Source organism: Lotus japonicus, chromosome 1, assembly GCF_012489685.1.
Source record: "Lotus japonicus ecotype B-129 chromosome 1, LjGifu_v1.2".
Classification (NCBI taxonomy): domain Eukaryota; kingdom Viridiplantae; phylum Streptophyta; class Magnoliopsida; order Fabales; family Fabaceae; genus Lotus; species Lotus japonicus.
In genome coordinates this window covers 81,821,601-81,848,881 of record NC_080041.1, presented here as the reverse complement: position 1 = coordinate 81,848,881, position 27,281 = coordinate 81,821,601, and the positions used below count along the sequence as shown (strand labels likewise).

General features: G+C 35.8%; 3 protein-coding genes across 3 annotated transcripts; all 3 read right to left on the bottom strand.

The window, feature by feature from the left end:
- Positions 1-5,508: 5,508 nt before the first annotated feature.
- On the bottom strand, positions 5,509-6,393 carry LOC130748097 (protein FAR1-RELATED SEQUENCE 9-like). Its single transcript, XM_057601246.1, has one exon. It carries the CDS (start codon positions 6,391-6,393, stop codon positions 5,509-5,511), a length of 885 nt encoding a protein of 294 aa, XP_057457229.1.
- A 163-nt stretch (positions 6,394-6,556) lies between these two features.
- LOC130748095 (protein FAR1-RELATED SEQUENCE 5-like) lies at positions 6,557-7,788 on the bottom strand. Its single transcript, XM_057601233.1, has 2 exons — positions 7,749-7,788; positions 6,557-7,677 (listed from the first exon to the last, which is right to left on the bottom strand). The coding sequence occupies exons 1-2, from the start codon at positions 7,786-7,788 to the stop codon at positions 6,557-6,559; spliced, it is 1,161 nt and encodes a 386-aa protein (XP_057457216.1).
- Positions 7,789-13,450: 5,662 nt separating this feature from the next.
- On the bottom strand, positions 13,451-26,232 carry LOC130720530 (protein ALTERED SEED GERMINATION 2). Its single transcript, XM_057571184.1, has 20 exons — positions 25,999-26,232; positions 25,752-25,820; positions 25,400-25,477; positions 25,110-25,244; positions 24,918-25,025; positions 24,595-24,723; positions 23,703-23,818; positions 23,502-23,619; positions 21,814-21,919; positions 20,875-21,020; positions 20,588-20,755; positions 20,350-20,460; positions 18,841-18,952; positions 18,078-18,454; positions 16,880-16,970; positions 16,303-16,398; positions 16,155-16,225; positions 15,938-16,065; positions 14,118-14,229; positions 13,451-13,765 (listed from the first exon to the last, which is right to left on the bottom strand). The coding sequence occupies exons 1-19, from the start codon at positions 26,068-26,070 to the stop codon at positions 14,142-14,144; spliced, it is 2,319 nt and encodes a 772-aa protein (XP_057427167.1). The 5' UTR covers positions 26,071-26,232; the 3' UTR covers positions 13,451-13,765; positions 14,118-14,141.
- Positions 26,233-27,281: the final 1,049 nt, after the last annotated feature.

Here is a 27,281-nt window from a genome sequence, read left to right as displayed (position 1 = left end):
ATCGTTTTAGGTTTGTTTTATGGTAATAATAAAATTTATATTTTGGCTTTATGCCAGCCCATCGACAATTCCAATTCCCTCCCGTTTAAGTGCCAAGGAATTTCAATTTTTCCCAACCCATTCGGTCAAGAGGATTCCAAGGGAAGCAAAGGTGACTTGATAGATATGACAACACACTGTGCGGCTGCAAAAGCAAAATATCCTCTTCCAAAGTAAGTCTCAAGCACGTGATTCTTGACTAGTTTTTCCACCTCACATGATTTAGGTGCCAGAATGGTGGGTGGGTCCTTTTAATGGGTATAAACACTTTGAACCCATGTGTTGGTTTTATTAACCTTTTATTCATACCACATACACGAATATAACAAAGCAGAACCATTCCTTGCTACTGAAATCCTGAGAGCTGAAGTATGTCTGCTAAAAGGCAGAGGTTTTACGTTGTCTTTCGTGGAAGAAACCCAGGGATTTACAATTCCTGGGATGATGCCAAAGAAGAAGTGCTTGGCTTCAAGAACAATAAGCATGAATGTTATCTGACTCTACAACAAGCTCAGGAGGCATTAGCTACGTACTTTGCACGTGCAGATGCAAACCAGAGCTCACATCATAACCATGGTGGACAAACTCAGATCTCACATCATGTTGGTCGTGAGTCTAGCTCTGCCTACGACTTCAGCACTTCTTCACCGGTGCAAAATGAGCTACGTACCCTGATGATCCCATTTTCGTTTCCAATGTATTGTGTTTTTGTATTATATTTGACTAACCACCATTAACCTTTTACTTATGTCCAGATGATGATATGACTTCTCAAGCCACGCCTGGAACGTCACATGGAATTCAGGGTGAACAAGTTGTCCTTGCATTTAGCATGCAGCAATGGCTAATGGAAGCCTGCAAGGTCCTGGGCTTTGAAACACCTGAGTTTTATCCTTATCCCCCGAAGATTTTGAATGGGGTACCGCACCACAGTTATATGGGTTACCTGCGTTCAACAAAGATCGATGGCACACCAGTTGAAGTTGGCCTTTATGAGACCTCTCCTTACCATGCAATAGAACAAGTGTCCCTCAAGTGGTTAACAAGGTTGGAGAAATCTCATAACTTAGGTATTGTGGACTACAACCATCATAAGGTCCAGGTGAAGAATGAAAGAATTAAAAGCCTTGAGGATGAGAACTTTGACCTGGTCATGGAAAATTCAAGCCTAAGACAACAAAATTTGGACTTGAGGGGTATGTTGCAGCATGAAAAGCCTTGACGTTTATGTGCATTGAAGACGTTCCGGGGTTAAAGAATGAATAATTTCTCCTCCGACTTGTGTTTAGGGTTTTTTAATTGGTGGTTAGGGTGATAATACACTTGTAACCATGTCAGACTTCATGCAATGTGCAACTCTAATATGTAACAAGTTTTCATGCAACTGGCCATGTAATGCATAGTAGTAGTGTTTTTGTAAGTGTTGACAAGTCTTACTGCCTTCTTAGATTTGTTGACTGGCTCTCCAACGTGTTATTTCATTTCCCCAGCTTCATGTGCATCTCAATTAGCTTAAAATAATGTCTGTGTGTGAATGTCACTTCATAGAGTGACGGGTTAGGCAGCAGAGGAGCAACAGAAGATCCTAAAGATCTTAATTTTCATTATGGTTTTCCAGATCTCACGTTTTTACGAAAACCACAAATCACACACTCACATATTCTGAGAAGCTCATTTCTTTCCTTCAGTGCGTTGAACATGGCAAGGTATGGTCCGATTAACTGTAATTAATTTCCTTGATTATCACCAGTTTCATACATTGTTTAGTAATGAACGAGATGGATTGTTTCAGAGGTCACCAGCAAGGCAATAGTGGAACAAGAGACTACATGGATGTTGATGCAGATCAAGCTGAAGCAAGGAACCCGAATTCTAAAACAGAGGAGCAAATTGAAGCTGAAGCTGAGGCGGAAATGCATGACCTGCAAGACATGGTACGATACCTTCCCTTCTCTATCCACGCCTTTATTTCATAAAGATATCTGTAGAAAAAACCTATTTGTTGAAATGAAACTTGCATCCCTAAATCCTTTATTTTATGTTTTCTGGCAGCTTAATCAAGTGGGAAGAAAAGACTTCCTTGAGGGTTTATTCACCCTCCTTAAGGCCTTAAATAGCCTCATTGGTTACATGAAGGTGAGTCTTCATCTGGAAAACTAGTTCATTACAAACACTTTGTTGTCTTCAACCTCCGCTAATGACCAGTATTTGTACACAGGCGATAAACAGGCACGTGGGAAGGATTCATGAGGAAATAGCCAAAAACTCCAAGGTTCTAGAAAGTCTGGATGTGAAAATAGGCAACTTGCTTCAAAAGGGCACTGTCGATCTAAGTGCAACAAAGACCTCACCCAATGTATTTCATGGGATCTGTTCACAGCACACAAGTGCTGCTGTGTATGACACTGAAACATCAACTGGTACTTTTCCTCGATCTGCATCAAAAGTACTCCCCAGGGATCCAAAAACTGTTGGTGAGGTAAAAAAGAAGTTGGACATGTGCGTAGACCTCACATTGTCTGACGATGAAGATGGTAATGAAAAGCAAACACCTAACCAGGGAGTTAATGTGCACATGGATGCTGCAAAAAGTTCAAAATCTGGCTATGCAAAAAACAAAAAATGTCTGAAGAAACCCAAACCCATGGCAAAAAAGGCTTTGTCAGGGGGGAAAGAAATGTTCAAATCCCTGGAGGTTGATTTTGACATGTCTGATTCAGACAATGAGGATTGTACTATTGTTGAATCACCCACACAAACAACAAAAATGAATCCTGGGGTTAAGGTAACACCCAACAAAGAAGCACCTAAAGAGAACAAGGTACACAAGATGTTCACTTATGTCTTTAATGGCACAGTTTATTTGTTATACTTAGATATGCTGCTTATAGTGTGTGGTACTACTTTTTAATTTCAAATAAGGGATTAATGGTGATGTCCTCACATGTCATGATAGGACAAAGGGAAAAAAATCGCCACCTCATATACCCCTACAGCCAGGCCAAGAAAGATAGCAAGGACTTCTAAGGCAAAAGGGCTCACACTACCAAAGGTGACACAAATGTTTGCAATTTAAAATTACCAGACACAATTCACAAGCCATTTGCGTATTGAGTAGAATATTTACTAATATATATGTTCACCTCTCTTACTAATAGACAATGGATTCTAAATTTCGACCAACACCGGAGATGGCATTAACAAGTACTGAGTTGCGTTTATGTGCCTATGTCTTTCAGCTACATGGTGACCCAAGGTTTGACATTCTCAACAATAATACAACTAGTTTGTTGCTCACTTCACAATTGCCTTTAGGGTTGAACATTAAATGTTACAATTATGACACATGCAGGGAAGAGTTATTGAAAATAGGGGATTCAATTGGGACAAGAGAAATGTTTCTAAGTCTTTTCCCAGACCAACTAATTGACAACAAGGTGGGAAATACAATTGTCCTGAATTCTTGCAAAACTTGATATGTATCCCCAAGTTATAATTGTCTATATTAACAATTTTCTATCTCAGATTATTGAGCTAATGGCTGTAAAGCTTACCTGGCTTCAACATAATACGGAAGCTCAGCCAGCATGGATCTTGCCACCACAATTCGCGGTAATACATGTGGTCACTTAATAACATTCACTTGTCCCTTGTAAATCATTATTTCCCATTGATTACGCATGCTTAATACAAATTCACTACCAGGCTGCTGTAATGAAGGGGAAGATGGCAGAGGATCTGCTTCCTGAATTTACAACCAAATGGATGGCACTGTTTCCCACTTTAAAATATGTAAGTTCCCGTTTCAATTGGGCACCCTTTGTTTAAAATAAATTTGCGAAATAAGAACTTTGCATCATTGTTTGTACAGATCTATGTGCCTATTATAGAGGCAAATGGTGAATGGTATTTAATGGTTGCATCTATGGATGAGACAGTAATTTACATGGTTGACACTTACCTCAACTCACAACAAACTACGGCTAGGAAGAAATCCATAAGGGCAACTGTATGTAATTCTAGTTTACTTGGTTCAATTTTATTTTGCATTTAATAGTTTAATGTCCTCTACATATTAATGCCATTATATATTTAACAGGGCAAAATCATTGGGCGCATGATGTTCTCATCATACTACCCTCACAACTACCTTGAAGGTTACGTTGAACTTGGGACGTAGGATATTCAAGAAGCCAGGTCTAGTGAGGACAATACTAGCAGGTAATTGACAAGCATTATTTTTATTGACTGGCCATATAAAGGACCTAGACCTAAAATTCCTTGTCTTTCCTGTGCATGTAAAGCACTCAACACTCAACAATATGCACATTGGAGTGGCTGCAGATGGATAATGTGTTCATGTCGAACTTACTTCCGCGGGTAAATTTTTTACAACATTTTTTGTACTATAACCTGGAATGATAAAAAAATCTTACCTCTTACGAAAATGTGCATTGTAGGTGGAGGACAAACTAGTGAGAATGAAGGCTGCCATGACCCTTATGAATGGGCCACACAATGAATTTCTGCAAATGGTCACAGGAGAAGCAGATAAATTCTGGGCGAACCAAATGGCTTATGAGGAGTAGTTGGCATTGCGTTGGGTACCACTGATTCGTGAAGTACTTTGCCTAAGATGGGATGTGGTTTACAAAATATATTTTGTGCTCAGTATATGTAATGGGAAGTATTAATTTTAGGAACAAGAACTTAGTTTGCAACACGAGTTGTTGTTTAAGAATTTGGCCCGTTTTGTTGTATAATTTAGGTTTGGGGTCCAAACAACTTCGTTGCATGATGCGTATGAACATGTTGTCCTTTTATTGACTATGTCTGTAATTCAACATCTCATCTTGATTTGTATGGTGTGTGGTTGTTAATTGCACTCTTTCCGGTTATTCAAATTGTCCACTTTTACACAAACTGGGGGACCCTTTTTTCAATGCTCAAATTGTAATACAAAGTTACCTAAAAAATATAGACAACCATCCTCTGATGGTTTTGGACATGGGCTGTAACAAAGCCAAATAAAATGAGTAAGCCTCGTTGTGGGCATCATATGCTGTGATCCTCCAAACATATTATGGGCCATAATTTGCATCAAATAAAAACACATGTCATGGTGGGAACACAACCTAATATTAGGACACAGAAAAAAAAAATGGCATCATTCCTATCATCCGGACCAGCAAATAATGGAAATGGACCTGAAAATGGTGAATCTTCATTAAGCATTAAGATACCCTAATCAAATTATCTGTTACAGAGATAAATAGACAATGCTACTACAGAGTTCAGTTCAACACTACAACATAACCAAGATAAATAGACAATGCTACTACAGACTTGAGTTCAACAATACATCATAACCAAATCAATATTGTCATCGATATTACAATTGGAGATGCCTTAAGAAGACTTCATTTATCTTACTTCAACTACAGACTTCAAACATAATCATAAATATCATCAGCCACCATATTCCAACCTGCAATAAATAAAGTCAATTAAACTATATGCAATGGATGGATTTTGTGTGATGTAAATGTTGTGGCAGAATACAAACCCATCCCCCTCCTTTGGGGTGTCACCGTTATCACCGCATGTTGTGTTGGCAGCATCCTTTTTAGCCTTCAGTTTGGCTATATGCTTCACCATGACATCCACGGTATCCAGATAGTCCTCCAAAGATTCACAGCCCAGGTTAAACATTTCTCTGCTTTTCATTACCAAGGAACCCAATCTAGCCAAAACTGTGGACTCCCAGAATTTGAAGGTCGATTCATTGTTGCCTTTCATACATTCCTTCGCTGCCTTACCCCATCTTGGCAATAATAGACAATCTGGTATGACGTCAATGTCAAGATGCACCAGCAGACCAATTATATGATCACAAGGAAGACCAAACATCTCCATCCGCTGACAAGAACATCTAAACGTAGACAATTTTTCGTCATGAGCCACATGCCACAGCTTACCCGGTTTACAATACTTATACATGGAGTATATCACACATGATGAAGTCTCCTTTATCATGCCAACCTTCATTACGCTACCACTATTTAGCCAGGGACAGAATTTGAGGAAAACAGTCCTAGTGTAAACATTTGCAGCACATCGTTCCAAGGCTTGCACATTTGTCTGCAAAGCAGCATCTCCAACTACTGACTTATAGTCTGCATCAACTTCTCTCCAACTCATGTAATTCACATAGCGCTCAAAGTACTGCACAAACTCAAGTAAGCTATTTCGGGAACGCACAATCCTACAAATTTGTGAATGCATACCTTCGCAGCGTGAGGTAGTTCGGAAACCAGCAAAGAACTTTCCCCGCATTAAACTCGTAGCCCACATGTGTCTCTTCTCATACAATCCTTGAACCCATGGATTGTCTTGAAGGTTAAGCTCGCTAACCAATTCAAACCATTTGTTTTAACTGCGCAACGCTAAGATTTCCCTACATACATCTTTTAAAACCTTTCACAAAATTAGTATCCCCAACATTTCTTTGAGCATTTTATAAAAGATGCCATGCACACAAACGATGATGAGCTTCAGGAAATATTCGAGTAATGGCATTCCGCATTGCAGGGGCACCATCAGTGATGACTGCAGTAGGCACTTTACCCTTCATTGCTGCCAAGAATTGCTCAAGGACCCAGACATAACTTTCCTCCTTCTCATTTGTTAAAACTGCTGTCCCAAACACAATTGTTTGACAATGATGGTTCACTCCCAATAAAACAACAATAGGACAACTGTATTTATTCTTCCGGTATGTTGCATCAAATGCAAGAACTTCACCAAACACCTGGAAATCCATTCTGCTAATCTCATCAGCCCAAAACAATTGTTTTAAATTCCCCTGTTCATCAACCTCGTGTGACCAATACATCCCGGGATCACCGGAACCAAGTCCCTTCAAATACACCATAACAGCTTTCGCATCACAATGCTCCTTCTGTTTCTGCTTTGTCATTTGATTTAAAATGTCTACCTTCAAAAAATTGGTTTTATCAAATCCACCAGATTGGTCAGCAATCAGATTGTAGATTTCTGTGGTGCTAATTCCAGCTTTTCGCATACTATTCATTCCCACTATATCGCCTTCATTTATCTTACGATGTGCTGGCAACATTGAAGATTGATGTCCCTCTAACAGCGCATGATTATGGGCATCCCAAAATACTGCCACAATCCACCTGCCACCATCAGCAAGCAATCGTACCCTCATTCTTGCACTACATCCACACCTTGTCTCTACTTTAGTTTCACGCTTACGATTTTCCCTGTTTTTGTTTTTCCCTTCGCGAAAACCTTCCTTGTGACACACAAAATCTTGCCTGATAATTACACCTTTAATGTTTCTCAAAATCTTGCTTTTTCTTATTGAGAAACCCTTCACTCTAGCATAGAAGTTGTAGAACTCATAGGCTACGTCCCGATTTAGAAAATGATACTTCGTCAACTCGGTCTCGTTGATAGAATCCCACAAAATATTTGCAGCATCACCCATACTATTAATACCAACACCTTCACCCGCTTCATCCTCACCAATTGACTCTGCGATGCTGGATGTCGATGATGACAGTAATCCACCAACATCACTACTTTTTCCTTCATCGTTGAATGAAAACCCTAGACAAGGAACCAAGTCAGATATGGTGCAAGGACCATTATTAAATGACAGAGCACAAAAAAAAAATTACCTTCATCAGAACACCAACTAGGAATTTGTGAGTCTTCCATCAATTCGTGCTATCCACTATCCAAATGTCACTGCACAGGAAAAAAGTTCAAAACAAATTTGAGGGAAACAAGCATAATGTTTAAAACCGTCTTTTCACTGGGTAGATCCTTTTAATGAGGTCAAAACCCAAATCTCCAATTTTAATTATGCACCCATAAACTATAAATCACAGGCATAAATGCACTAATTTTAGCAATTACTTCAAACCCATTGTCTATCTATCTTGGTAAGGCACCAACCAAGACTACATTTATGCTCAAATTATGGGTCCCAAATTATGCACCTTGCTCAATCCCATTCAATGACCTCAAACCCTAATTAATTAAATGCTCAAACCAAATAATGAAGACCGACATAAATGCCCAAATCCTTTCAATGACCTCAAACCCAACCCCTCACCCCAAATTGAATTCCGACAGATAACAACAAAATATGCAATTTCAACTCACCTGTCACGGAGATCGGAAAGAGTAACACACCACACAGGATCGGAATAGATGTTGTACGCAATAAAGGGAAACGTCGACGACGATGAGCACCTGGTGATGTCAAGAACGCAAGATCAGGGACAATGAGCACCCGGTTATGAGAAGAAAACAAGATCGAGAAAACTGAGGTAAGGATTGGGTAATCCACCTAAGGGGGTTTACTTGACCTAAGGGGATTTAATTGCATTTCAGGACAATAGATTTATGTATTTAATAGGCCCTCATTTGAAAAATACAGAAAACTCCACCCCCAACCCACAAACCGTCAAAAACCGGTCAAGTAGACTGGTCCACCGGTGGACCAGTTTATTACTTCCCCACCCTAGTGGGCACCTAAAAGTTCTATTGAAAAAATAGTTGTACTAGAAATGTACATTAAGAATGTTGAGAAATGCCAAATAATACATTCACGGAACACAGTTCATATACCACAAACACAGTACTACTATCAATACATTTTTTACTATCTTTCTTTTTCTATTACATCACACTACATATCACATTTATTAGCTGCCCCCACCCCCTCTCTCTCTCTCATATATTTTAGTGTCTACATCAAAAAGAGTGATTCACCTATCTTTATTACAAATAATGAAAACAAATTAAATACTCCTTCCGTTCTTTTATAAGACTCCTTACAAAAATTTTGGCATCCCTTAATATAAGATCCCTTACTAGATTTCAAAAATAGAGTAGCCTTTTCCACATATCTTTGCATTTATTAAACTTTTGTAATTCCAACTTTTCAAAAAAAAAAAACTTTTGTAATTCTAAAGTTTGGATATCACTAGTAGTTAATTTTCTTCAACACTTCCTTTTTTTTGGTAGGTTTTCTTCAACACTTCCAATACATTACTAGATGTCATTACATACTCCAAGTTAATATATATTCCAAAATCTCACACCATCCTCTTTCATATCAAGTATGAGGGCGACTTTGGAAAAAACTAATTAATGTTTCCTACATATTAGAATGTGACTTATATTTAAAAACAATTTATTTTTCATAAAAAGTGACTTATAATAAAGAACAAATGAAGTATTTTCTTAATAAGTGTAATTGTATCAATTATGTTTTATGATTAGGAACAAGGAGGGTAACTTTGAAAATATTTGCTTTCCTATCAACTTTCGTCGGAGAAAGCTATAGGTACATTTGAATAAACAATTCAATTAAGTGATGTTTACAACTGTAAGAGCTTATTGCATAAGTATTTATTCATAAATTAATTTGATAAACTTATTAAAATAAGTTATAGTTAGATAAGAATAAGCTCTTGTGTATTCATAACCTAATCTTAATGGGCAGCTGGGAAAGATGCACATTGAAAGAAGGGGGCAGATGTCCCCCACTTTATTCCAATTTTTAACATTAAATATTGAGCGTGTAATTTACCCTACAAAATAGTGAATGTCAATGAACCTCTTTAGTCTTTTTGAGATGAGATAAATGTAAATCTTATCCTATAAGTTATAGGTAATTTACATAAGCGCTTATGCTAGATAATTTAAAATAACTATTTAAAATGAGGCATATGTATGGTTATGGAGAAAACCCGATATAAAGTGGAATATTCACAAGCAACAATTAACATTTTTAGCAGAGCACCATGTGTTCTTAAGGAATAACGAAAAGAAAAATGACTTGAAACCATGAAGGCCATGGTGACGGTCCAAACCATTCTTTAATAGTGATAGTGCCTGAGGTGCCACAAAATAAATGTGGACAAAAGTAGACAGTGTGACGTGCTTAGGCAGGCAGCATTTGTTTGGCTTAAACATTGATCTGAAACGTGGCCAAGTATATGTTGGTTGCTATTGTTTGTTAGTCCACGAAATGGGAACCAGAGTTTCCTATCACCTTTTCACGATCAAATTCATTATTTATTTTGAGTGATTGAATGTGGTTGGTTCAGGTGGATGTTTAATTATGAGTGAATCACCATTTTGTTCCCTAATAATGTTGGGGCCGGTTATAGTAGTCCCTTAAACTCATAAATGGTTTAAAAAAGATCTAAAAGTGTTGACGTCAGTTATATGAGTTCTTATCTTAAATTTCTGTTAGTTTCTGCGACGGAAAATGCAATGTGTCACGTTAAATGACACATGAACCGGTCCACTTGGCTGCCACGTAAATATATAATAATAATAATAAAAATTAAAAATTAAAAAAATCAGAGAACTCCTGAATCTATCCCCTTCCTCTCCGTTCCTCCCAGCAACCATCAACTTTCATAGCTATCATCCTCTCCATCTTCATCTCTCCATAGTCTTCAGCAGCCTCTTCCAGCTATCAACCTAGCCAACATTTTCGTTCCTCACCGTAATAGGAGAAGGAGAACCCAGAAATTAATTCTCAACCTAGATATCCATTCTCAACCCAGAAAAAACTCATTGTTTGAACCCAAAAGAAGGAGAAAAAGCTTGAATCGAAGGGAAGAGGGTTGGATCTGGTGCGAATCGAGGTCCCCGTACTTTCCCTAATATGATGAGGAAGAAGATGTTACCGCTTAATTAAATAAGATTATCTCTTATGAAAGATAAGTTTCTTAGAACTTTTATTTTGAGCGATTGAATGTTCACCTTTATCGGCTAAAATCAACTTCAAACTGGTGAATCTCTTCGACTTTATATACAGTAATTGAAATTAATTCCAGCCTTAAAAATAAATTATGGAAGGACCAATAGATGTTGCTTTTTTCGGCGGAGAAAATCAATGCCCATCCTTTTTTTATTTGTAAATACTCTCAATTCTGAGGCAAATCCGTTGAAAAAAAAATCTGTGGTAATTTTATAGAAATATAATTTCATCTATATTTTTTTAAACCTCATCTAAATTAAAGTAAATTCATAGTTCTTTTAAGATATCATACACATATTTTAAAAGCAGGGTGACATATTGGTTAGGAAGTGAAAGTCCAAAGTTCAATTCTTGACGGATGTAATTTAATTTTCCAATATAAAAAAGAAAGAAAGATATTACATGCATATTTTTTGGGTGGAAATCCTTTACCTCCCCTAATATAGTTTGGGTGAAAGAGGTTTATCTGAATGTTGTCTTTCATTCAGAATGAATGTTGTGTCTATTTGATTTTCAGTTTAAAAGTACTTTCTTCCGACGAAGGTCAAAAGTTTCTTCTCTAATTTTAATGTCGACCCAAACGCACTTTCAAACTGAAAATGAAACACAACCGTAATGGCTTATGACCCCTGTTCTTTTTTAGTAATGAAGTTGTTAAAAAAAAGACTAATTGAATATGATGCCGGTAGAAAATGTGAATATATAGGATGTGTTCTGAGAAATAATTTAATTCAATGTTTATGAAAATAAATGTTAATCGCATAGGTAACCTACCTACAATCATGTTAATCACATGATACATTTTAATTGATAAGAAAGGAAAACAGATACCATATGGGAACATAGGATGTTAATTCGATTAGTTAGGGATATGGATTCTATTGCTGCAACTAGGTCAATGTGAGAGTAGATTTATTCTAGAAGAGTATGTATGAGTCGGACCAAGGCATAAAATAAGAGAGGAAATTTCTTTAAGCATGATATTCACTAAAATATTTACATTTTACTTTTTACAACTCTCAATAATGTCACATCATCTATATCATTTTATTAATTTTTACTCCAACCCAACAACTCTTAAAAGTTTATATAAAAAATTATTTTATTAATTGCAAGTTTTATTTAAACCTTTTACATTAAGCAATAATAAATACAAACACATTTTTTATGACTAAATTGAGTATCTATTCTCACATACCCTCACTAGCCATGTTGGAATTAAAAATATGCTCCAATGATAATAGATATTGGTGGATGTATGTATTTGATATTTAATTCTCCCATTGGAGATACTAATGCTTCCGACCCTAATGTACTAATAGTAGACCAATCACCAATACGTTTTAATTCTGGTCAATTCTTTTTGTAAAACATGTCAAATATTATATTGGTCATTATATTCTTTATTTTCGTCATTATATTCAAATAGTCACTTTTGACTTTTGTTCCTCCAAAGCCCACCATAATAGAAACATGAAAATGCCGCGAAATGATGTTCAATAGTATTTTCAAATTAATGATAGGATAATAATAACCCCAGTGGTTTGAACTTTCGGAAATATAATAAAATAATAGAACGAGACTTGATTTGAGTCATATGTAATGTAATAATATTGACAAAAAAAAAATACTTGATCAGGGAAGATAAGCATCTCCAATGCTAATTCTTAATTTTTAATTCTTAGCACTATTCATATGGGTCCGTACTGCCACATATGCTTAAGCAACTTTTTGCAGATTTTGCTTCAACCATGAGTTCTTAGTTTTTATCACTATTCATCCGGTCTTACAATACCATTATTTTCATATTTTTTATTTCCATACAATTTTGATTTAAATTTAAATGTTAATTTAATACTTAAATTAAATGAATAAGAGATAAAAAAATTAACTTTTTATGCTAAGAACTCAAAAGTAAAACATTATTATATAAGAACCTAGTTCTTATTTTTAAGAACTAAGAACTTCACGTCATCATCTCCAATGGTTAAGAACTTAGTTCTTAGTTCTTAACTCAAAAATAAGAAATAAGAACCTTACATTGAAGATGCTCTAATGAGTTCAAAATGAACCTCATTTTTCAGTTACTTGTTTTGACTCGTGTAATAATATTTACTGCTTGTAACTTTCCTCCATTCACTTCTAAAAACATGTTATACTTGTACTTTGCGCAGTAATGTCATTGCTCCTTTATAGTAATGCAATAAAAAATTTAAGAAATACATTCATTTTTAGATTACTTCGTACATTTATTTTCCAACCTCCAATAGTGAATTATTGTATCATCTTTACACTCCTGAATTTTATCATCCTAATTTAGGATCCGTCCCTTTAAATCAATTTTGCTGACAGATTTTCTTTGGTGAAATATCCAAAAACAGTGATGTGTTTTCCTATTCTCTCCATATAGGTGGATTTAACAGGAGCAGATTTTAAGCTATTTGTAACACATTTGCGAGCTTTATTGAATCTTTTCTGCAGCAACTATTAGAATAAGAGTAATTTTATTTTTACAATATAAATTTATACAGAACTTCACATCCCTAATTTTACCATAAAGGGAGAATTCAAGCATAAGATAAGGAACTAGAGTAAGGTTGAAAAAAAAAATTACCAGAGTAATAAACCTCGAGTAAAAATAATTTCCCGGGCCATTTGACTATACAAAATTTTAATTCAATATTTTAATCCAGAGTCCAGATAACTAGTAAACTATACATTCTATATCATCAAACATTGACAACTCGCAAATTTGTACAAAATTTTCATAATAATGGTATGGGAAATAAACCCAGGATAATATTCTGGCACTGGGAAAAAAAATGGAGAAGATACCCAAGGTTTACTGTCAATGTTCCAACTTACTCTGCGCGCCCTTAAAATACTTTGTTCAATAGATAATGTCAACTGCAGAAACAAGCAATGCATATAATGTCTTGGAAAAAAAATCAAAAATCATGTCAGAATTCAGATCAAACGTCACACGATTTATGTGTCTTATGTGGTCCAGTTCAAAACTTGTTGAACCATAAATCAAACAAATTGAACCAAGCAAACCAGGACCAATAATCCCAATTGGTTCGATTTTCGAACATTACTTACACCAAATGATGGGACTCTTTTCTTGGGATCAAAATTTTGTTGTAATCACCAAGGGAACCCACTTTGGACATTTATAATATTAATAGCTTCTGAATTATACTTACACAGGAGATGTGAATATTTACTACTGCAAGAGAAAGAACAAAGGAGGAGTTACCAGCAGGTGAGAATTAGCGAATCCTTAGCTTTGGGCGCATTCAAAAGGGCGCAGGCGTAATGACCCTTCAGGAAACTCATGCATTCTGAAAGGCTCCAAAAGCTCAAAGGGCCTGCAGAAAGTGCAATCAATTAACCCAGAATATATCCTAAAGGCTTAAATAAGTTTTTGGTCCCTAACCTTTACCATATGTTTGGCATTGGTCCCTCGCCGGAGCAAATGTGGGCTTTAGTCCCTAACCTTTGTTAAAATATTTGGTTTTGGTCCCTCCGGAGCTCTGGGTCAACGCCGGAGCTCCGGTGGCCCATGTGGCATGTCCACGTGGGATTAACGAGGCCATGTGTTATTTTTTTTCTTTTTCATTTAAATTATAAAAAAGAGAAATTAATTAAAATTAATAAAATAATTAATAATTAAGCTATTCCTAATCTGTAAAAAAAAAAAAAAACTATTCCTAACCTAATCAATACCGCCTTCAAACCATTAAAGTTCTTATTTTTACACACAACCTAATCAACACCGCCTTGAAACCTCGTTCTCATTTTTGGTGAAGCTCTGTGATAACCCTCACAAAATCTATTGCAAAATTAGCCACTACATGTTAATGACCAAATGATTTTTACATATAAAAATTGATCGCTAACAGATTGTGACAAAAAATGAGAAGCGCAAAGGAGGATGAGGGCGACTGAAGGTTCAGAGCAACCTGAGCCATCTTCAGTGCCCCTTTCTTCGATACCTCATCTTTCATGTTTCTCTTCCTCGATCCCCCTTCTCTCTGTTTCGGATTTGGGTTTTCTGGTTCCGATCTAGGTTTCCTAAGTTGGGGTTTTGGTAGTTCTTTGGTTTCTGGGTTTGCTGGTTCTTCATTTGGGTTTCTGGGGTTTTCTTCATCTGGGTTCTTTTGGAAAATGAACTAAATTTGCAAGCTTCTCTAAATTTGCAAGCTTTTTCACGTTTTCCTCATCAAGCTTTTCCAACGTTAGTGGCACTCAACTAAAATTCCCTTTGGCAAATGAGAACTAATTTTGTGTTTAATTTATTTTTAAAGAATGAGAAATTGTGTTTTATTACGATGTGGGGTTGAAGGTGGTACTGGTGGTGTGGCTGAGTTCAATAATTAGTTTGGTGAGGGAAGAGATTAATTAGTGAGGTTAATTAGGTTTTTTTTATAATTTAATTAGTGAGTTCAACTAAAACAGTGACTTTGCCTAAATTAAGTTTTTTTTTTTTTTTTAGAATTTTAAACAAATTTTTAAATTAATTAGGTTTTTTTAATTTAAATAAAAAAGAAAAACAAATTCCACGTAGGCTCATTCAACTGACGTGGCATGCCACATGGGCCACCGGTGCTCCGGCGTTGACCCAGAGCTCCGGAGGGACCAAAACCAAACCTTTTGACAAAGGTTAGGGACTAAAACCCACCTTTGCTCCGGCGAGGGACCAATGCCAAACATATGGTAAAGGTTAGGGACCAAAAACTTATTTAAGCCTATCCTAAATGGTTATTCCTTCTGGAAGCATCAAGGGAGAGGCCAATTTATTCAAACGTATCTATGCAGCGCAGAAAGAGAGAAGAATTAAACAATTTATCATGTCCAATTTCTAGTAACAAATTAGTTCAATTAATGTAGGAGTGAAGTTGGACACGTTGATTATGACTCCTCATATTACCAGAGTGATAAACTTAAATGTAAGTCATGCTTATTGCCAAGCACTGCCATCATCAAATTTATTTCCAGACAGGCTTGGAACGTATGATGCTTTTAAACTACCTAACCTAGATGCAAATATCAAACAGAAGGTTTCATGATCCTTACAGGATAGAGTTGCGGTTACGGGATAATTTTTGTTGATTGCTCTCCATAGCAGCCAACACATCACCACTTTCTGGTCCTGATGAACCACCAGCCACCGATGATGGAACTGGAGCACTTGGAGTCCATATCTAGAATAATTCACCACCAGAAAGCTTCAGAGATTATTTTTTTATTTATCTACTCAACACAAAATGCATTATAGAAACGTCATTCTCACCTTTATTGTGCTGTCGATTCCACTAGTTGCCACAACAAAATCAAATGGATGGCATTGTACACAATTTACAACTGTAGGAGGAAGAAATAGCTTCAGACACCCATACAAGGAGACTACTAAATACCGACCTTAGGGAAAACAATGTTACCGGATTCATCGCCATTCAGCATTTTTATGAGTCTACCAGTTCGCTTTTCCCAGATAAACCATCTGCCATCATCACTTCCACTGGCAACATACTCACCTACAAATAAACAAGTGAGAAGACAAAAATAAAAAATGCAACTACAGACCAACTGTCCAGTCAAGCCTACTACTTTCTTTCTTGAAACGAATAATAAAAATATGGACAACCATTAAGGAAGTATAAAAAACAGTCACATGCTCAAGGAAAACAAGATAAATAAAAAATAGTCGCATGCTTTCCATTTCTAAATAAAAAAATTCTGAGTAAAAAAAAAACTCAACAGGATAAAATTTCACCTACTTTAAGGGGATTTGATTTGATTCTTACCATGTAAATGTAGTAATTGATATTGAATTGATAATTCTTTTTTGTACATAATATAAATTTCTTGTCAGCAAACTCCAACAAGGCAAGAATACCGCGTGATAGTAATATAGTAGAGAGAATGCATTCCTTTTGCAGTGTATTTGTTATAAAATTATGATAAAATAATAACTTCTACACCTGATTAAGTTTACAAAGTCAGACAACAGCATACCTTTTTGACCAAGAAAACTGGCTTGTTTTATATCTGTCCCAACATTGCAGTGGCCAATAAATCTCTGCTTCATATCAACAGCTGCTTCAGGCTGCATGATTCACAATAAAAATAAAAATTGTCTTAAATGTATAAGTAGCTTATTATTAGTTTAATAATAAAAGCAACCAGTGATGTACAAATATATGTGAACCAATACATGTATGCATATATATAAAATTCATAAACATAGTAAATATATAATTGATATTCCAAATTTTCAAAAAGAAAAAAACATAATTATTAGACATTTTATTTCACAAAACAAGTGTGTAGTTCCAGTTGGATGCTGCGTGTTTTGTCATTGAAATAAACCATCTAGAAGCTGTCTATCAAATCAAAAAAGTATTTAAAAAGCAATCTAGTATGAGGTTCCAGTTGGATGCTGCGTGTTTTGTCATTGAAATAAACCATCTAGAAGCTGTCTATCAAATCTCAAAGTATTTAAAAAGCAATCTAGTATGAGGTTTATTGTTCAAAGAGAAAAAGTAAAAAGGGATTGAAGTCTATACTGTTGGATCTTCAACTGCTGAGAAATTAAACTCAAGAGAAATAAAAACATAATGTAGTAGCAAGAAGTAGCGCAAAAGAAGAGTTATGAGCAATGGCACACGGGATTTGTGAAGTGTAAGGGCTAAAATGAGATATGGAAGAAATAAAGAGGAAAGCTTGAAGAACCTATGATGCTATAGGGTGGACAACAAAGCTGCAATCAGCATTGCTCATAATCCAATGCAGCATGACTGAACTAAACAAGTAGAAATTGACATTTGACATTCATTTTATATAAGAAAATCTGGAATTAGGAGTCTTCGCGTTTTTGTTACTACAACTCAACAAACTGCTAATATTTTCTCTAACTCCCAATACAAGACTCTGAGTTGATAAGCAAGTTGGTGATAATTGATATCTATACACCAGCTTGAGGGGGAGTGTCAAAGGACAGGGATTATTTAGTTAGCATTAGGATAAGTTTGTACTTTATCCTTATGTTTCATTTTTGTCATTTCCTTGATTATGAGAGTTAAGATAAATTTGGAGAAGCCTTATCTCCACTTTCTCTCTCTTCTCTGTCTATTTATTTGTATTCTTTCGCATGAAATTAAATAGAAAAGAAACACCACTATTCTCCTACTTTCTATAGAAGATAATAAAATACCTGGTAAGCCGCTCTACCATTCTGCGATGATGATGAGGGTGATTCACATGAGTCTTCTGCACCAGCAGGTTCTCTGGAGTCATCTCTTCGGTGAATTCTAAGATTTAAACTCCCATGAAGAATATTTGATTCAGGATCATGCCCCTCATCACCAGATATTGATGTTTCAAAGTCCAACTCCAATTCCTCATCATCATCATCATCATCATCATTATCATCATAATCAGAGTCATCCCTCTCTGATCTTTGATCGTCTTGAGAACCATCACTATTAGCCTCTGAACGATAGAGTATGTCACTTAATGATAATATCCTTCCACCTCGACGGTCAGACCTTGATGCTCCATCATCCGTCTTACGATTTTTCTCAGCTTCAGCTGTTAAATAGCAAACCAGTTATATCGATATAAGATCATAAAAAGAAAAAAAAATGGGGTATAATAATTTCTGGACATAGAAAGCGATAATTAGTATTAGATTAATTTTTGTAACTCAAGTTCTTTACCAGTTATGACAATAACGTAATTTTTAAGAACTTATTTCAATGGTCTTTATAAAAAAATGTGGGTCGTGGTTAAGTCAATAAGTATCGACTAATTTGCACATACTAAGAGATAAACAAAAATGCAATAATTCAACACTGTTAAGCAACCAATTATCCTAAAAGCTTAAGCTGTTAGGTAAGGGCTACATGAATGGTTTTATATTATATTCCGACGAACACAAGGATTCTTGTAATAAATTCAGCCTATCTTATCCATACCTAAAGCAATATCCTTCTTCACATTCTCAACTCTTTCTGCAACTTCAGATTTGGATGGGGCCAAAGAGTGGGAAGCAACAGCAAAATCTAAAGCTTCTTTGTGTCTACCCAACTGCAAGAGTGCAAGGAAATAAAAGTGTATCAGCATTGAAGGGTTACAGGTTATGTAATAAAAAAGTATGCTTGATGCAAAAAAATGGCGTCAAAAAAGTCCAAAAGGCCCATACAAGTCTCTCAGTCTCTCACAACAAAAGTCAAAAGCATAAATATAGATATTGGTAACTAATTTTTCAGAAAATAAAGGCTATAGGTCTCGAATTTCTTTAAATTGAAGCTTATTAAATCCTATACAAGCTTATGGTTAGGCCTGTTCATGGCACAGGTTATGTCTGTCCCTCACATGATCACGGGTTATGTTTGTCCCTCACATGATCCTAAATATTGACCGGTCAAATTTTTAAAACTCTAACCCGTCTATAGACCTGAAGGAACCCAATGAGGTACGGGCTTAACTAAGACCGGGTCATAAAAAGATGCATGTTGGCCCGAAAGATAAATCAAATGTAAATTTCCGATCTCATCAAAGAATTATAGGTGCTATCCATTATGTAAAAACTATTGTCCATACCAGAACTTATGTTGTAGCCTTAAATATTGAAAAATAATAACAATTTTTCCCACTCAAGTAAAAAAAAAGGTAAAAGATATTAAAGAGACAAAAGAATACTTTTGATTTCATCTATATTAATTTAAAGCACAGAAAAATTCATATAGTAAATGGATATCTCTTTTTCAACCAAGTTTTTTTTTCTAGAAAAAGTGACAAAGCGGAAACCCTAGGTAAATTAGTAAATTATAAAATATAATAGTAAAATGTTAAAAATTATACATAGTAAGGATGAGATGGGTGACTTGAGAGTCAAACAAGACATGACCCTAAAAGTCGGTTTTGTGATTAGATAACAGGGTTTCATTCTTTTTTTCTTAAAATCATCTGACCTGATGCCCTCAGGCAAGGACAGTTGGCAGGCCAGACTGGGTCTTGTACACCCCTAATTTGGTGTCAACCTCAATCATATCAAGCTAGGCTTAATGCTTGGTTTTTTTTATCTTCAATGATGTATTTTACAGAGACCTACTCTTTGGTTCTATATTTCTTTTTCGATTTCTCACTACTGCAGCACTTCTATACAACCCAAATTTACACACACAATGCGCACGGGCTCACACACGATGATTTTCTAAAACAAAATATCAAGACAAAATACACAAACTCAAAAAATCCTATATCCCACTACTATTAACTCCGCCCATATGAGTGCACTTCCCATTTTTCTCTATTTTGAAACTTTTGCTTTAATAAAACAATTATGACACTGCTAACTTATCATATTCTGAATGTGAGTAATAATGCTAGTACGACAGTCTTGAAAGCCAGCATGACATATTATTCAACTAAGATTCAAATTAAATACATTCTTAAAATGCAGTTCATATATCTAAAATTACCTGTGACAATGCTTCTGACATATAATAAAGTGCTTTATAGGAGGAAGTATCAATTTTCCTGGCAGCATAGCAGTCTCTTATAGCCATATGAGCATCATTTTTCCACTTCCTCTGGACAAGGAAGTAAATTTTAAAACATGTTCCATCCAGAAAAGATGGAAAAAAATTACAAGTAAAAATCAAGACTGAAAGGAAAAACAAAAATGCTAAGACCCGGTTCAGTCATAGTAAGAAGAACCTTAAGCAATAGTGCAGCACGCATACACAAGCATTCATGTTTTAGTGCAGGCACAATAATATGACTGTAGCCATTCATAACTTCATTGCATGCCTCAATTCCATGATAGGGCATCCCGTCGTCCAATGACCTCTTAGCGAACTTTAATAGTTTCCTGCACTTTTCAAGCTGTAAAACCCCAGTTAGTTAACAAACCACTACGCAAGACTATAGAAACAAATCTTTAGAAAAATCATTTGTAGACATATTTCCAAAATTCATCTTAAAAAATATAAATCACTACACACCTTTGCAGCAATGTTATTTTTAACAGAAAATCCATTTGGGAAGACATTGGAGACAAACGGTTGCAATTCTACCCCATTAATTGTTGGAGAGTATGTCATCAGCTTTGAAACGTCTTCTGGAGTATACTGCAACTCATTCACTCCAGCTGCATATATGTTGCAAAAATATGAACTCAACTCTCTTACAGTCCACTCTAAAACAATATAACAAGACTCTAACATAATAGAAGCTACTACTGTAATACTGTTACAGACTAGAGTTTAGAAAACAACCAAATCTACACCGTACCCAAAACCTAACTTAAATTTGACAGTTTAGCAAAGAAAACCTGTCCAGCAGATATAACAAATAATGCTTATTTTAATGAATTATTTTAGGAAGTGGATCCTCATTTAGGAAATTAGGATCATATGAGTCAAAATGATAAAAATGCTGATGGTTGCAAAAATATGCATGGAGAACTCCGGTCAAGAAAGCTAAAGGAAGAGTCCCAATGTATGCAAGATTAACATTTGCACTGACATCATTGAAGACATCAAGACTCACGAGTGAAATACAGCATAAAGTGGCCTCTTCAAAAGTCAACTCAAAACACAAGAAAAAATTATAAAAAGGAAATAAAATTTAATTGCTCAAGCTTTATTTAGATTTCCTACATCCAACCAACTTCAGAAACACTACCAGCACTCACTTCTTTGTACATCTCTGACTATGTGACATCACAATTACTATGATAACAAGCATAGCATAACTAAATAAGATGACACTATGCATGAAAAATTCACTCCCCTTCCTGACGTTTGTAAATCAAACAATTGGATAATAAAAGTAATTTTAAAATTTACCCAATACCCATACAATTTGAATGTAGAAACATCACATTGATTCACACTATTAGAGACATATAAGTAAATGAGATTCAATATAAAACGTTTTACCGTTATTTACATTCATCAAGTAAACATGCTCTCCACTATAGCTGAGAAGAACCTCATGTCCATCAGGACTAAATGTAACATGAGTTAAGTGCAAGCTTGGATGTCCCTGGAAGAAACAAAAAAACAATTTGAGTGCAAAAATATTTCCTTAATTTAGCAGGAAAGACCTAGACCTGCATAACATACCAAAGGAGGCAAAAGGGTGAGGGAATAAGTTCTTATAGAAGACCCTAGAGTTAGGTTATATAGAATGAATGACATGCATTACAAGCCACTTGGATTTGGTTTAGGCATTCTGGAGATAGAAACTACTTAAGACATTTCCGACTGCAGCATTGTTTAATATGGAGTCTCCTGTGAATCTTGAGTTCATTTCCCAAAACCACTAGTATAAAATTAACAATACGACTCTCTCTACCCCAGCCATGGCTGCCACTACCACAGCCACCTTGCCATCACCTACATGGCCACCATCACAGGACATGGCATAGCTATCATCATTCATCACCTTCTTGATTCATGGGAGATGGACATTTTAGAGGCTGTTGGATGAGGTTTGCCAGACTGAGCAATGGTGATTGAGCTTCACACGAAATTTCATGAAGCATGGTTGTTGGAGATTTCACAAGTGAATGCTATGACTCTAAGGCTTATATACCAACTTGAATATTTTTAGATTGCTCGAGAGAAACCCTCTCAACACATGATAAACAAGCCACAATTCAAATACTAAAATCCCTAAAATTTAGGGATTGATATATCTATCTCCTATAACTAAAAACAGAATTAGATTTCTATTTTCATGGTACAATCTTAAGTAAGCCATATCAACAATATCCACAAGTTTCTCCACATGATTATTTATACCAATGATAACATGCACGGATACCCCAATATTTTTTACAAGTATCATATTACAATCATACTATAAACTATAAACTATAAAGTGTGGTAAAATTCATAGATGGAAAGGGACAGAGATTCTCCGTGTGTTTTCCTTCTTCAGCTTATGTGAGGAGCCCATTACCCATTACAAGTCTAACTCCAAAAAAAAAATTCAGAGAAACAAAGATGAGGGTTTTTGATCCATAACAATGAGAAGTTTCCATCTCAGAGAGGAGAAATGCAAAAGAAAATGAAATTATACCCCCACCCCCACCCCTTATTTATACCAATGATAACATGCACGGATACCCCAATATTTTTTACAAGTATCATATTACAATCATACTATAAACTATAAACTATAAAGTGTGGTAAAATTCATAGATGGAAAGGGACAGAGATTCTCCGTGTGTTTTCCTTCTTCAGCTTATGTGAGGAGCCCATTACCCATTACAAGTCTAACTCCAAAAAAAAAATTCAGAGAAACAAAGATGAGGGTTTTTGATCCATAACAATGAGAAGTTTCCATCTCAGAGAGGAGAAATGCAAAAGAAAATGAAATTATACCCCCACCCCCCCCCCCACACACACACACAAAAACAGTGCAGAGGTAAGAAGAAATTAGAAAAGTGCATAAATAAGCAATGCCAGCCCCGTCATCCTACTGCATTATATTCCTTTCCCGAAGAATTCTTCTCACCCTAAAAAATGGGCTTGTAATATTCCCAATACTCAACAGATTTTGACTGAATATAAACACTTTGATAGCGGATAATAGTAGATCAGTAAAGCAAAGGACTAACACGGTCAGAAAGATGCATTGGACAGAAGTAATTAACACAAGGAGGTGGAGACATTCTTTGCCGACAGGAACTCAGGGGTGGTAGCATCCTTCTATCATATAAACGTGCAAAGGCATCACTGCAATGAATAAATAATTTTAACTCAGTTCAAAGTAAAAAAAAATGAAGTCAAGAACATTTAACATCAGCGGAAAGATTTACCTCCCACCAACAAGGAGCAAATGCGGCCTAGTTGAGCTAATATCACAAGATTTTAGAGCAAGGACTTGTTTAGGAGGATCAGCAAGTGACCTTTTAGCTCCACTCCGTAAGTCAAGCTGGCATTAAATATTTAATATGGAAATCAATAAATGAAAAACACCAAGTATTCCAGCTTTAGAACTACATAGAATGACTGTTGACGTCCTAACTACCATCAGTACAAAAGCCATTTAAATTTCCCAGGGACTAAGAAAAGGAAATAATGAGAACATCATGAAATTGAAGATACAATCATGATGAAGCATAGAGCTGTCATCAATGTTACATGAAGAACCAAAAAGAGGTGCCCCCCCCCCTCCATCGAAGAGCAACTTCCCAGTTAGTGTAAAAGGACTACCAAATGCGCAATTGGTAAAAAGGAAAAAACCTTTTTTTACTCAAAATAAAAATAAATAACATAAAATATTTGATGCATCCTATAATATTCTAAAGCAGATTTCAGTATTTTCATCCAACCTTCCATAAAAAACTATGAAGAAAGGATTACAATCGATATATATGACAAGTAACCCCCAACAAAGGCTAGTTTCTATTTTAATAGAATAGAAACAGCTTATTAATGAGATCAACGTGCCTCATATATGCTTGATGTTATTGTAGATTCCCTAATGTAGCAGATAAACTAATCTTCAGCAAACCAGATGGTCTTTCGATTATAAGTTCAAATATAACAGATCATGGGGAAAATAGTTTTTTAAGATGAATTAAACATATGCACTTGTAGGGAATGTTAAATATCCAACCTAAATCCAAACATTAATATGCTACATGAGGTTCATTTGCATTTAAAATGGATAAGTAGGAGCAAATACAAATGGATCAAACCACTTACTAGAACATTTCGACACTCTTGATGTGAAGATCCTGCTGGAGGACAAGTGGTACCTTCCCGAAAATCATGCTGTCTTAAGGTCCCATCTTCACTAGCACTCCACACCACATTGGGATTTCCATTTTCAACCTGCAGAAAGGAACACATGAGACACGAAAACCTACAGGATGCAAATCAAATGAGATATTCCCACATCTCAAATCCATTAATTTTTGCCCACCCTAGTAAGAAAAGTCTGGATTTTGTTGATGATCTTTTACCCCCTGATATAACGTGATTGAAACTATGCTAATTTAGGGATTTTCCTAGACCACATAACTTACAGCCAATTTCTTGACTCTTCGACTGTGACATTGATAAAGTGCGAATGGAGCAATGGCCTCATCACTGAACCCTCTCCCACTTAAGCGAGACAGGTTAAATAACCGAACCTGCCCAAGAGAAAAAAAAAATATGAAATTAGAGAATTAAAATCGCATCAGCCACTAAAAAATTCAAATGGATCAGAGCATTACTTCAGCATCTCCAGCTCCAGAGACTACAAGCTCATCAGAAGTTTCTGGTACAAACTTGGTACAGAATATATTTGCAGAATGTCCAGTATCAATTGAATGCAAAAGTTTTTTACTAGAGTAGCTCCAAATATTGATCTGCGAAATTCCATGCAAACATTTCAATAAGATATAAAAGAACACCCCATGCATTACGCAGCTAGTTTCAACACTTTTTCTTTGTTTACATCTTAGCTACCATCTAGTACATGAGATTATAGTCCACTTGACAAAAGACAAAAAAACTGTCATACCCTTGTATCATCTGATCCAGATATCAGCATTGAACCTGTGGAATTCCAAGCCACCGCATTAACACAGCCAAGGTGGCCCTGTCCAAATCATGAGCAAAAGGCAACAAATGGAATGAGGGTACAGACATGGAACCTTAACAGGGGTAAAATGTGAAGTAGACACGAATAACATTAAAATTGAAAGTATAGTGTGTAATAGATGTGTGGGTAATGTCAGCAAATACACATGCTTCTTTGAAAATGATCAGTCTAATCAACGAATGTAGAATATAAACAATCAAATGTTTGAGACATGCAATAGGCATAACAGGATTAGCTTAATTTCACAGTAATTTTAGGCATGTTACCAAACCTCTAACTCTCTGTCTTGAGAAAGCCTCCGAATCAACGAAGAGTGTGTCTGCAAAGTATGATTAACATCCTAAACAAAACAAGAAGAACATTTCCTCAGTCAAAATCACAAAACACACCAAAAAAATTGAAAATGAAAATGAAAATTGAACCACGGAAATGAAAATAGGGATTCGTAAGGTAATCGTGAACTATTGAGGGTTTCAAGAAGACATTGAAAAGAAGAAGTAAAGGGGAGAAGAATATACTAGACGAGTGTTGAGGTAACGTGTCTGGAGCAGTTTGTGTATGTTGCCATCGCGAAAGGGAACAGAGTCCATTGAAGAAGAAAGCAAGGTCTGAACTCAGAAGTAAGAAATCGCTGATAGAAGCAAGACGATCAGCGTGGTTTTCATGAATTCCAAGCAGCTGGGTCGGTTGTACTTGGAATTCGCTGCTGCGCACACTTTTCTTTCTTTACTCACGAGTCATGTAAAAGGAATTTTTTTCATCACTATGCAAAACTTTTTACTCCATATACCCTTAATTATAAGTTTTTTTTATTTTATGTCGGTGAAATAAATTGCATCCGAGATAAATTGCATCCGTCAGGAATCAATTATTGGATCCGCTACCCAACCCATATGTTTCTCAGCTCCTACCACTTCAGTTATCCTACATGAACAATTATAAGTTACTTTTAAGAAAATTAGAAAATGCATAATTAAATTAAGGGTTAAATAAGTTTTGGTCCCTATATAATACACTAAGTTTAAAAATGATCCTCTCCGGACTCGATCTCAACTTTTTGAGAAACTACCGGAGGTGGAAGTTCGGTGACTTTTGTTACATAGCTTCACCAATCATATGTGTAGTTGCCACATGGCTTCACCAATCCTTCCGAATTTCAGCTGGTTAGAGCAAAGGACTGAAAATCCTTGTGTCAGTGGTTCGAATCCACTTCTAAGCGAGCTTTGGGTCCAAAGGACAGGTAGCCGAGCCGATGTTAATTAGTGAGCTACTGGTAAAGGCCACCGAACCATCACCTCCACAAGGACCAAAATCAGGTAGTTCCTCAAACAGTAGGGGCTGAATTCAAACTTCGCTTCGGAGAGGGACCATTTTCAAACTTAACGCATTATATAAGGATTAAAACTTTATTTAACCCTTAAATTAATTAATGTATGAATTTTAAAAAAAGTATACAATTTTATGCATTTAGTCTTAATTAATGTATTGACTACTGTAGAAAATATTTATTATTAATGATAATTAAAATTTGAAATAAAAAAAGTATAATAAATACCACATTGTGCGGTCTTCCTCAAAAGTACCACATTTTCATTGGTATATGGAATGGAGGTAATTTACTAAATGAAGTAGAAATCCAAAAACTTCGTCAAAAAATATTATGCTTACGTAGAAATAAACTCAACGAGTTTAAGAATCGAGTACATATAATGCAAATGTTAGGGTAAAAAAACTCGCTAGGTTGAAAATCTTCAAAGGCAACTTAGGGAATAATAAGATCGATCTCGTGGGTTAAATCCTC

What these genes read in the sequence shown, in the direction of transcription:
- LOC130748095 (XM_057601233.1), bottom strand. Translation starts at nt 7,788, where the DNA reads ATGGAAGACTCACAAATTCCTAGTTGGTGTTCTGATGAAG. An exon ending in TAGTTGGTGTTCTGATGAAG is followed by an intron (nt 7,678 to 7,748) that starts GTAATTTTTTTT and finishes TTCCTTGTCTAG; the next exon opens with GGTTTTCATTCAACGATGAA.
- LOC130720530 (XM_057571184.1), bottom strand. Translation starts at nt 26,070, where the DNA reads ATGGACTCTGTTCCCTTTCGCGATGGCAACATACACAAACTGCTCCAG. An exon ending in AAGAGTGTCGAAATGTTCTA is followed by an intron (nt 23,819 to 24,594) that starts GTAAGTGGTTTG and finishes ATTTAATGCCAG; the next exon opens with CTTGACTTACGGAGTGGAGC. An exon ending in GTGCTGCACTATTGCTTAAG is followed by an intron (nt 20,461 to 20,587) that starts GTTCTTCTTACT and finishes TTCCTTGTCCAG; the next exon opens with AGGAAGTGGAAAAATGATGC.
- LOC130748097 (XM_057601246.1), bottom strand. Translation starts at nt 6,393, where the DNA reads ATGTGGGCTACGAGTTTAATGCGGGGAAAGTTCTTTGCTGGTTTCCGA.